Here is a 12835-nt window from a genome sequence, read left to right as displayed (position 1 = left end):
CCTGCAGCATGGAGGGATTATAATATGTACCCAACATTTCTATTTTTACTTTTTCCACATGGAGGTTAGCTATAGTTGAGCCTGTTAGACCCTGAAGCTGATATGGATTTAATGTTCTGATCAGGGACACTTCAGCAGAGTGAAAGCTTGAATCTAGATATGTTTGTTGAAAGGGACTCTTCTGCGTCATTGCTGTTCATGTTGTTTGCTTGAATTGTTTAAAATAAAATGGATTGAGTCAATGCAGTATAACAATCTTTTGTTTGTTTGCACCAACAAGAGAGGAACAAACATGTTCAAACAATCCCTGCTCGTAACAGCCTTAACACGTAATGGATAAGCCAAGTGCTGTCTGAAAATTTCGGCAATACAATACATGAGTTTTGGGTTTTGTGTAGTTTAGGGAAAATAAAAATGTTTTTTTCATGTAAGAAAAAATATACTGCTCACTGTGCGTTAAACGAACGTTGCCGTAACAAAATATAGAGTGACGTTGACACTTTCCTTATTTAAATCAGTAAATATACTAAACAAGCCAAAGATTTACAAATCATTTAAGATGCAACTAACAATCATTATCAGTTAGCCTGCTCATCATTTAGTCAATTCATCGATTCATTGTTTTGTCTATAAAATGACACCTGTCACAATTTCCCAGAGTCCAAGGTGAGGTTTACAAAATGCTCGCTTTGTCCAACCAAAAGTTCAAAACCCAAAGAATTTGAGTTTTAAATTATATAAAATAATCCAAAGGAACTCAATAAATGACCAAAATAGTCGTCTGTCAATCACAAAATTGATTAATTGACTTTACATTTTTTGCCAACTGTCAATACATGACACCATTCAATACTTGAAGCTACTGACTATTTTGATTTGCACTCAAAAAGTATTTTGTTTTGATGCTCACCCCTTATTGTAACTCAAATGTAAATATATGGTAATGCTTTGCTCATCTCAAACAAGTGTCAAGTCTTTTTAAATACATTTTCATAACATGCTAAACGGAACAAAAATTTACGACAGCCAGAAAAGTAGGCAAATACATTCATCAGTCTAAAAATGTGAATATTTCTTAGTCAGTACGCTTCATGAGCATCCAAATTAGATTTTTAATGACAGATTGGACTTGCTTCTGAGACAACACTAAACTTGTGCAGGCGCAATAAAAAAATGAGCATTTGATGATTCTACAAGGAGATGAATGGGCTCTGAGACAGATGACTCAAATGATAAAAAGGAGCCCTAATTTTAAAAAATTGAGATTTATGCATACTGTATATAAAGAGTTTGCGCAGCAATTATGTCTTTTGCATGAAATTTTTAGTCCTTCTGAAAATAGTGTGTGTATTTAGGTGTGCGCAAACGTTTGTACATATATTTTTTAATATGACTCTTTGCAGCATCTCTGACAGCCTGACTGTGTCTGCTCAAAACTGTTCGCTCATTCTCATCACATAGTGAGCGCAGGCCGAACATGACAGACTGGTAATGACTTGAGCATGAACACGCGCACACACACTCACATAGACACGCTCGTACACACATACCAGCTGCTCCTTTCCTCCTTTCTCATCAAACTTGTCATCAGCTCTGCCAGTTTGTCTCGTCTCACATTAAGAGCTCATGAATAATGTGTGATTACCAGAGACCCTCCGAGCAGCTCCTGAATCTACGATACACGCACACACACACACACACACACACACACACACACACACACACACACACACTAATTCACAAAGTCCAAAATATCATACATATTAACATGTACTGTCATTTTCTTTGCTTCTCTCTTTGCCTTCACTCTCTCTCTCTCTCTCTCTCTCTCTCTCTCTCTCTCTCTCTCTCTCTCTCTCTCTCTCTCTCTCTGTCACACACTCTTTCTTTGTCTCTGAAAGTGCACAAACAGAAAATACACAGCCAGTAAGTGCACACAGACTGAGAGCCAGTTTGAAACTAAATGCCAGTTTGGTGGCTCAAAGGAACCACAGGCACCAGGGAAAGGTCAGGGTGTTACCCCAGCAGTCTAGGCCGGTCAAAACACACAAACGCACACACACACACACACACACACACACACACACACACACACACACACACGCACACATACACACACACACACACACACACACACACACACACACACACACACACACACACACACACACATATTTATATACACACAAGACCGACAGACACCTAACAAACACTCCCCAGGTAATTAGTGCTATATTCGGCTGGGCAATTCATCTCCTCCTGAAAGCACTAATGTAATTTGATTAGTTTAATTTCCATAGCCGTGAGTGGGAGAAGGAGGCATGGAGGGACAATGGCTTCATGGTTGGATACCCATTTTCTCTTCTTTTTAAAATATCCAAAAAATAAATCTTTCTTCTATTGCTCACGAAAACAAAAAGGTCACAAATACAAATATCCACCCCTGTCTTCAAGATCCTCAGTAGATGACCCTATACTTGTGAGCAACTTCCTATGACAATATCAATTATCTAATTCTTGTGATGAATTAGTCAGAAGAAAAAGTAAATAAAAGTGGCAGAAATGGACACACACACACACACACACACACACACACACACACACACACACACACACACACACACACACACACACACATACACACACACCTAGGAAGGTCTATCAAGAACTGCGTGTTCTCCTACCGGTGAATCACTGGTTGCGGTTGGACACAGTGGTCCTCTGAAGACTCCCTTGACGCGTCGAAAGTGTCCATTGCTCAGGTGTGTGGAGCTGATAACCAGGTAGTAACACGCGCTGCACGCCATCCCAGGGGCAACACGGGGCTTTGGGCCCATATACGGCAGGTTCCTCTTCCTCTGCTTCGGGTCCTGGGTGTCGGCGGTGTCCCGGAGGGCGCCAAAGTCGGGTCCTGCACAGGTGAGAGCGCGACCGGGCCGGTGCGATGGAGGACGTCTCACTCCTGTCCTTTTTTGGGAAGTCTGTGGCTGCATTTGAAAAGGGAGACAAGATGAGAAGCAGGAGAGAGAGAGAGAGAGAGAGAGAGAGAGAGAGAGAGAGAGAGAGAGAGAGAGAGAGAGAGAGAGAGAGAACTATAAACTGAAAGATACAAACAGAGAAGACTGAGAGACAGGAATGTTGTACTGACCGAGTTCTGCTGCTGGAGTCTGCGCTTGGCATGCTGTCGTCGGTCGGGCTTAAATACATGAATGAGCGCCTGTGGAGTGCCAGAGGAGGAGAGGAATCCATCCAGTCTCTTCTCTCTCTCTCTCTCTCTCTCTCTCTCTCTCTCTCTCTCTCTCTCTCTCTCTCTCTCTCTCTCTTTTTTTTTTCTCTCTCTCTTTTTCTGTCTTTTCCCTAGTCCGCTAGTCCAGTCTGTAAAGTGTATGCAGCTTTAGCCAAGCAGCAGCACCCCAATTTGGCTTCTCAGTAAAGAAAAGGGGAGCAGGCACTCTCGCAGGTGCGACTCCGCTTCACGTCGAAGAGGAAAGAAAGGGAAACATCTGACCCTTTTCCTCTCCCCCTGCTCACTGTTGATTGGCACCGAGTTTAAAATAACCCGTCTTGTGAATGAAATTCCGACGCTACATTCATCCAGAGCAGTAGTTATTATCGGGCTCCAGCGCAGGCAGGCTGAAGTGGTTCAGATTCCTTCTCAAGGAAGAAACACACACACTCACTCTCTCCTCCTCCTCACCCAACTCTCTCTCTCTCTCTCTCTCTCTCTCTCTCTCTCTCTCTCTCTCTCTCTCTCTCTCTCTCTCTCTCTCTCTCTCTCTCTGCACCGGACTGGATTCATGTGTGCTGTAGCTTATAATATGCTGCCCATGCCCATGCGTGGGTCCGGGATAGGGGGATCACTTCTGTCCACGCCGTGCTTGAGTAACTTTGAATTGAAGTGCCTCCCCTCCTCCTCCCCCATCTCTCCAATTTCAGTTTCTTCTTCTCTTTTTTTGAGAAAGAAAGGGGATACACTTTATTGACAAGGTGTGTATCATTGTGTGTGATTTAAGTTCTTCTTCAAATGAGCCACCGACAATATGTTTGTGTCAATCTCTCTCTCCCTCTCTCATGTCTTCTGGTGCACCCTCACCCTCGTCCCTCTCTCTTGTCCTTTTGAGGACATCAAAGTAAAAGGGCCATCCTGTTACAGGGTGTCGGTATCGTCAGGGGAAATGAAACCTCACTCAGTTGCAACCTCGGGACCATGATTTGATTACAGATAAAAGGTTCTTTCTCCGGCTCGGCCTGTCAAAGTGCGCCGGGTGCCGTCAAAGAGCAGCTCGGAACTCGCTGCAGCTGAGCCTCAGTGTGTCTCAGCGGCGTATGGCGCTGTTCTCCAGCGTGGTGCTGAAACTATTAAACTGTGAGCAGCCACAGCACTGCGCGGCGCGTCATGCATATTCAGCCCGGGATTAGGGTGCCTTTTGTGCTCATCGTCAACACTAAACGCCACAGACAGCTCTGGGTTTTAGAGGTAAACATGAGGTAGAAGGACACAGAGGGACAAGTCACTGCCTGGGAAGAGAGTCCACTTTCTGCTCCTTTTTACTTGATGTATGCACCCACAAAGCGATATATCCTTCAGGTTAGTACAACTTTCATTTTGTTATCAAGTTCAAGCTTTATTTAAGGTAGGACACCTGTCAGTGTAGATAAGTTATGTCTCCACAAAAATGTCTGACTCTGATAGGCTACTTATCCTCCCACGTCTTTAAATTTAGTGCAGCTATCAATTCCGCTTTAGGGTCTTTAAATATCTGCCTTCAGTGACTATATCAAGAGAAAACCAAGGTGCTGCTGTTTTTTTGATGCAGAGAAAAAAGCAACCTAAACAAAACTTTCTCTTATCACACCTTTTACTCAACAAACACCCAAAGGACACCTTGCACAAAAACTTTTTGTTTCCTATTATTGTTTCTGAGGCAATGGAACTTCCAAACACTTCAAATACAAATATGGCTGATCCTTGTACTTTCTCTGCTTTTGCAAACATATTATTCTTGGCAACCTCCTACTCTTTGTCAAACTGTTGCTCCTTTGCAACCTACTCATTCACCCATTCTACAGCATTTTCCTTCACTTTACCAAGTTTCCTGTCAAGGTGCTGCCATTTCACAGCCCTCTCAAACCACAGCCCTTTGTAGCTGCCTGCATCACTACATAAACTAACCTCGAAGCAATGATATTCAAAGCAACGTTGCATTTGGTTTTGATCTGTTATGACTGGGAGAGTCTGTGATGGTGCTTTTTTATATGCATGCCCTCCTACATGAGAGGTTTTTTCCTCAGGGACTCTGCAGTTCCCAGTTACAGTAAACAGAGCGAATGAAGCATGGATCTGTCGGTCTATACCATACTCCTCTGATGTGGGTCTATTAATGGACTGAATAGGCTCCCTCCTCCATCATACACTACACACACATGTAAGTGTGTGAGCAGTGAGCGTGTATTACAGTAACATCTTTGTTTTGAACTAGTATGATGAGTCGGTGACCCTCTCTGGTTTCAAAGGAGACCGTGGACAGAGGTTCCTTAGTGATGGATTTCCCCTTTGCTGTAATAGTCTGTGGAGTGTACGGTGTACTCTTGCTATATAAATATATATATATGTATAAAAAGATTTTACAGATTTCAAAGATTTGCCTTTTTGTACGTTTTTATTTTACATAATCGTACATGAGTAGACAATGTACACAGTATCTCGGTTCTTCTACAGTGACCTTAAAAACATACCTATTAAAATACAGGTAAGCACATATTTTAGGATAGTGATCTAACCTTGGATTTCTGAAGCACAACTTTTATTTAAAAATCAAGGCAAAGCCAATCTTAAAACAAATTCCCCTTTTGCTGCAGATGTTGGCCTAGAAACCAAATTTGGGTTACAAGATTTAATTGTTATACTTCTTACGCTAAGCCTTTTAAAGCCTATTGAGGTATTTAAAAGAAATGCCTTGTCACAAAGCTGAAAAAGGTAGTGTTTTTCTTAGTTCATGAACATTTAGCCATACCTGTTTTATTTATTACAGGACAGAGACCTTTATATTGGGGAAAAGCTCACTGGAAAAGAAAAGAATCTAAATAATAAATAATACTACATTTTGGTGCCTTGTCATGCTGTCATGGGTATGATTTCTAAAATGCTGGCTTCTGCCCTGTTGTGCTGATCTTGCATTTCTACACAAGTCTGTAGGTCTGTATACTCTTACTACAGTTTTCCTCAGCTCATTTAAACCCCACTTTCCCTTTAGTGTTTGTATGTGTGTATAAGTCTGTGGCTGTTTACAGTGTACTGATGCTGATCTGTCACAATGGCCAGCATAGTCAGTTTGTTGGTTTCCCACTGCTCTGCAGTCTGAACTCTAACGCCACCCTGTTGCTCCAATTTCCTCATGCAGCCGCACCAAGCACGAACCTCTGCAGATCATATCAGCACAACTCCCTAATGACAATAAACCTGTCTGGGTAGAGCAAACATCACTACACTAATGTCTGCACTCCACACATACATATGAACACCTACGGGCACTCGCAAGTGTCCTGTGCCAGTGATGGAAACATTGTCTTTATGCCTTTTCTCAGCCCCTTTACCACCTGGGAATATGCTTCTCTCACACGAGAGAAAGGAAACCAATTTTACGAAGGAAATTACCTCCATACTATCTTCTGGCAAAAGCTTTAGTTAATGTCTCATACACTTAAGCACTACTAGGTAATGTATTTCCGGTGTCCTGGAGTGCCACCTAGAGCGAAGCAACAGCAGTAATGAGAACATCCTGAACAATCAAGTAATGCAAAAAACAACGGCACAAACACTTAAGGCTCCTCGATAGAGATTGAGAAAAAGCAGCCCCTTCGTATTTGTTAATACCGTTCTAATAATGTCAGGGATAAGAAAGCACACAGTATGATACAGGTGTGGGATTCAGTCCCTTCAGGTTATACTGGTATGTGCACGGGGGGTTGTGGGGGGGGGGGGAATATACACAAGAGGAAACCCTTTGTGTATATTTTATACACTCTAATTCCCTGAAGTACCTCCCCTCTCCCTTGCTATCGCCCTGCTCCTGGTGCACTCATTGCTGTTGGAAATGATGCAGTAATACTGAGAGGATGGGGGTGGGTGGGTGGGAGAGTCAGAGTGAAACACAGACGGGGGGGACAGACAGAAAGGAAAAGAGAGGAGAGAGAGAGAGAGAGAGAGTAGGCAAAATCTTGGTGATATCTGTTTTCCCCAGTTGCCGCCTCTGGCTCCTTTTCCTTCTCCTCTCTCCTTATAAACCGTTTAAATATTACAGTTAGGTTTTGGGCACATATTGCTGTCTTTTATGCGCAGGGGATGAGATTGCATCTGAATGTATTATGATTCAGAAGTGGGTGAGTTTGTGTGTGTGAAAATAAACCTGCATGTTGTGTGTCTGTGTGTGGGACAGGAGTATGTTCCCAAACACTCACCATGGCATCGCTGTGAAAACAGTATGCAAAGAATTTGTATTAAGTGTGGAGGTAGATAGATATTCTTACCAAAAAAAGATGTCTTTAGCACTCATGTAAACAAAAGAGCACAGAGCTCGACAGAGAGGGTATGTGAGAGGAATTTTTTCATCAGATAAATATTGCACAGTTCAAGGTAAATTTAAAAAATGTTCAAAACAGTATTACATTTATGAACACAATATAACAGAGCTATCATTTGACTCTAAGATACCATCAGCTATGAGCGGATGTGTGAGCACATATGTTTGCACATACTGTATGTGGGCAGGGAAATTAGGATTTACCACCCTAATATGTGCATTTGTCCATGTGTGCTGGTGAACATTAAGATTTATTGCTCAGCGTGTTTGTGTGCGTGCTACGTCTGTGTATGTCTATTCACCTGCACGTGTGTGTGTGCTCTCCCATGCGCTCACACAGTTTGTGTATGTGCATATGTGAGTGTGAGCATATGTGTGTTCATCCAGTGTGTGTCGGACCATGCACCAGTGAGAATATAAAAATGCCATGAACAGTTGTGTCTGCATATGGGCAAAGGCATGCACACATTGGTCTTGCACTGCAGATTGATAGGAATGAAATATTCTGTAATCTAAATGTAAATGGAAGTGAAATTTACCGATGGGTTCTATGTAATTACCAGTGCCACAATTTATTAGAGTTGTGTTTGTGTAAGGTGGAGAGCAAGTTGGAGAGAGAGAGAAAGAGAGAGGGGATGGAGGGACAAATAAAGAGAGAGTGTGGAGGGGCTATCAGAATGACACAGTAAGAGAAAGGATGATTTATATTTAGTTATGGTTTCATGGTTGAGTGGTATAGGCGCAAGCTCACTGCCTATAGGGAGAGGAAATAGGAAATAAGAAGCCAGTCAAATCTGGTCAGAAGGGTCCATTGAGACAGAAGAATAGGAGTGGTGTGTCCTTAGCTCGGAATATGACACTGTTCAGCATAAAACAGAGGGAAGGGGATATGGGATGAGGGCCAGACTCGGGCCTGTCAGAGCTGACAACCTGGCTTTGGGTTTGGACGTGATCTCCTGGGTGGTGCTCAATTAGTCACTCTTTGGTAAAGGGTTCTGATCGGTCTTTGATATATAGACAGTGCATGAGTTATGCTCTGTCCTGACCTGAACCCTGCTGGCCCTGCAGTTAAAGGGAAATGGTTTCAGAGGCAGTGGAACGGAGAAAGATAGGGATCATTAAGGTGTGCTACTGTGCTAACACTATTAATGAGACTGCAACTCTCCCTCATTCACATGCGTAGAAAGTGTTTTTACAAATGTCGGTGTATATACTTCTCTTTTAGTTTTCTGTGTGTGTTTGTACCTGAATTTGCATGCATTTACTCAAACTCCCTCTGCTATATTCTGGTGGGGTAGAGATTCAAGATCATTTTAATGCACTTCTAGCTATTCACTTAACATATCTCAAAATCCTCTTCCTCCCTCTTTTACCCCCTCTCCCCTCTGCAGCCCTCGCCCCTCCCTTGGCTTGCTCCATTATATTCTGCTTCAGATGAAAGTAATGGCCCTCAGAGTTAGCATCAATACAGGAATACACAACATACTTTGCAGGATTAATGAAAGTCTGAAGTATTTGTTTGGGCATGTGTGCATCAGTTTCCTACCTATTTTGTGCGTTTCTCTCCTTCTTTTGTTTGTATTTGTAAGCATGTGTGCCATGAACTTTTACAGTTCTCGACCCCATACTTGTTCGGCATTGTGAAGCAGGATTTGAAATGCTATTGACTGGATCAAAGAATGCCGCTGCGTCTGGGTGCCAGAAAACATATGAATATGTTTCCTCTTGTTTGTGACAGTATAAAAGTTGTTTGGAAAGGCAGTTAGCTTATTTATTGGAATATCAGCGGTGCTGTGTAAATAATAGATACGGTCTGTGGATGGGGTCTCTGGTTCGTCCCAGAGGACACATGGAAACACACTGTGCTCAGCCAATTCTAGTCAAACACTGGAGCACACTCAAGAGTCCTCTCATCTACAGTTATTGTACTTCAAAGCAATGACAGTTGAGATTAATTATTGTGTTAGAAAAGCTCCACTGCACCTACACCAGTAATCATGGAAGAGGAGAAGAGAGGAGAGGAGAGGAGAGGAGAGGAGAGAGGAGAGGAGAGGAGAGGAGAGGAGAGGAGAGGAGAGGAGAGGAGAGCTGGCAGGCCAAGCTGATTTGGAGATGCCCTTATCTAGCCTGGCTCTGTGCCCCTCCGCTCTTGGCTGCCAGCCACGTCGAGCAGTGCCTAGCAGGGTCAGAGGAAGTGAGGTCATGTGAATCATGGAAGCAGTTAAAGATCCACTTGGCAGCAAATGGCAAATTCACCACTGAAGGTCAGACATACATCACCTATCAGAGAGAGATAGGTGTGCTGCTGGGGCAGAAAGAGATAGAGAGGGGGGAGACAGGGGAAGGAGAGATCTTCCATCTTTCACTCTGTTGTTAAGAGAGAAGTGCGAGCGATGCAGAGAGCGGGATATAGGGCCCGTCTTTGCTTGTAGTAACGTATAGCCCACCAAGGGAGCTTTATAGTGTTGTTTTGTGCTTGAAAGCAGAGATGCCATGCAGATAAACAGCATCTGCTCCTCTATTCATTTGATCCTCTCTTCCATCCAACTGCACTCACACAAACACAATAACACCTTTTAATCTCAACAAAAGAGATGTATTTCACAGAGAATTAAACACAAGCATGTCTTCATGGCCATGTCGCCCTGGTGGTGAGAGTTTCAGGAGCCAGAGGACCGGCACAGTGACCCCTCTCAGGCTGCTTTAATCTAATCAGTCTCTTGGACTTCCTAATAGGCTGGTTTCCCAACAGTGAGCTCCACTGGGACTGTTTCTGCTTTTATCTGTTGTGTGGCTGTTTCTTTCTGTACAAGAAACCAAAGCCACATCACAGCACATTACATCCAGGCTTACTGTGATTTATGTGCTGGGGTATCCACTTTTGTGTTATGCCATGCACAAGTGCGTGTGCGTGTTTGTACTTGTGTGTGTGTGTGTGTTTTAATGTGCTTGGCTGGGTCTATCAGCTAGACTTTAATCTAATCTGGTAGCCAGGCCTGGCATGGTGACCTGTAATGATTTAGAGCTGACCTCAGCTCTCTAACTCAATACACTCTTTCCCACTCAGCTGCTGCAGTATGCATACATGTGTGTATATAGATGTGTGTGTAAGAGCATGTCTGCTTATATGTCAATACTACTATTAACATATAGACAGTGAGTATGTGCTTGTGTCATGATACCACCTTGACTTTGCCCCTGGTGCACTCTCACTATTTGAGCCCCTGTCACACACACACACACACACTCTCTCACACACACACACACACACGCACACACACACACACACACACACACACACACACACACACACACACACACACACACACCCTTGTTCATGCAAAAGCCACACATATGCATCCCCCACTCATTTCCTCTCTATACCTGACTCTGTCTTTCTTTCTCTATTTGACCTTCAGTTCGAGTTTATGAGAATAACCTCCAATCCTATAAACAGACCACAGTCTAGCATGCATGGACACACACACACACACACACACACACACACACACACACACACACACACACACACACACACACACACACACACACACACAATAGTTATTGGATTCATAACTGGAAGACTCCTATCCTCCTGTTCTCTGTGCAAGATGAGAGGTGTTGAAATGAAATTCTCCTACAGAAAAGCTCTGCTCTTACCTGGGATTTAGAAAATCTCTCTCTCTCTCTCTCACACACACACACACACACACACACACACACACACACACACACACACACACACACAATAAGGGTAGCAGAGGCTGTACATTGAAAGGGAGAGGAAGAGAGCGAGAAATAAGTATAGTAAGCGAGTGAGAGTTGGAGAGACAGAGAGGGATTACAACAGGGTATGCTGTGAATGGTAGCAGGATGACAGGACGAGGGAGAGGAGCTATGAACATACTCAAAAAGACATACGGAGAGCTGAGTTTCAGACAAAATTAATCTGTCTATCTCTGAGGCCGGACAGAGGCAGGTGAGGGGTCAAGGGGTAGTCAATGGGTTTAGAGATGGGTTTCATCACCATATGGAGCGTGACCACTTCGGTAGAGATGGTCATCATGGTTAAAATAAATAAAACATTGACAGTTGACAGGTGACAAGATGCTAACGACAGCCTCTGATGATTTCTGCCTTTGCTTCTGAGAGACAAAAATCATTATTCATATACATATCATGGGAAAATCAAAAAGCAGACACGTGGAAATTGCTTGAGTTTACATACATTTTTTTATCAAGGTCTGTACGTTGTGCTGTCAATGGTTTCATGACCACTACATTTCCCCCCCCCCCATTTTGCCACCTTTGGCTCATGTATTAAATTAATTATGTCTGCATCTGAAGAGCCATGAGATTTAATGTTACTTGTAATAGATTACACAACTCAAGAATGTTTCACAAGTCGGATAATTGATTGCCTTGAAATGGAAACCATTATCTGCTTGGAATGGTAGGAAAATATTTCAGCTGTAAACTACACATTTGAAAATGATCAAAAATAATATATTTGTGTGTACTCCACAGTAAATTATATTTTGTTCAAATCCCTGCACCAAATCAGGTCCATTTTACTTTATTTATAACAAATCATATGTAACAAATCATAGGGGGAAATCTTCCTGATCGTTTCATGTCTAATATTAAAACTTTTGTAATTGACAGATTCAACACATTCAGGCAGGGAATCTTGACTGGCTGAGGTCAGTCACACAAATAGAGGTCTTGACTTATCTTATTATCATTTGGTTAAAAATAAATCTTCTGTTCTACATACTTGTTTAAGTCCTAATAAATGTCTGAAAAAGAGTTCTGCCCAAACCTTAGTGAACCTTTAGAAACCTTGAAAAGGTTAGAGCTAATGAATAAGAGTCCTTGGGTCCTTTCTTCCTCTGCACATCACTGTGTTGTTTCAATGTCATCTGGTTTAACTTCGGCAAATATTAAAACTCAACTTAAAGTCTTGCACATCCTGACCTCTTTTATACTTGTATACTTCTATTACCTCACTCTTTATTTCAAAGTTTTGACTGCTTTGAAAATAGGCATTTCAGACTTTTTTATTTGTTGGCAATTGGCCTTCATCTAGCGTACCATGGCAAGAGGCTTTTCACAAACAAAAGTCATTATTCGCATGACATTTGAACTAACAGTCAATGCTGTTGTTTTCTAGTGAGGTCAGTTTTTATCTGAATCTCTATAAAAATTGAATGTAAGGTGGCAGCCAGTCATCCTTACTGAACCCAACATCCTCC

The 12835-nt window shown here is 42.6% G+C and overlaps 1 protein-coding gene across 1 annotated transcript in view; it reads left to right on the top strand.

Annotated features, from left to right (window-relative positions):
- The first annotated feature begins 2321 nt into the window (after positions 1-2321).
- Positions 2322-12835, top strand: part of LOC115021033 (metalloreductase STEAP4-like) — a 31458-nt gene continuing 20944 nt past the window's right edge. Inside the window, exons 1-2 of the mRNA XM_029451147.1 lie at positions 2322-2343; positions 2784-2919. Coding sequence (XP_029307007.1) covers positions 2322-2343; positions 2784-2919 — 158 coding nt within the window. The remainder of the gene's footprint in view (positions 2344-2783; positions 2920-12835) is intronic.

This window comes from Cottoperca gobio, chromosome 16 (assembly GCF_900634415.1).
Source record: "Cottoperca gobio chromosome 16, fCotGob3.1, whole genome shotgun sequence".
NCBI lineage: Eukaryota > Metazoa > Chordata > Actinopteri > Perciformes > Bovichtidae > Cottoperca > Cottoperca gobio.
This window is presented reverse-complemented; position numbering and strand designations above follow the sequence as displayed.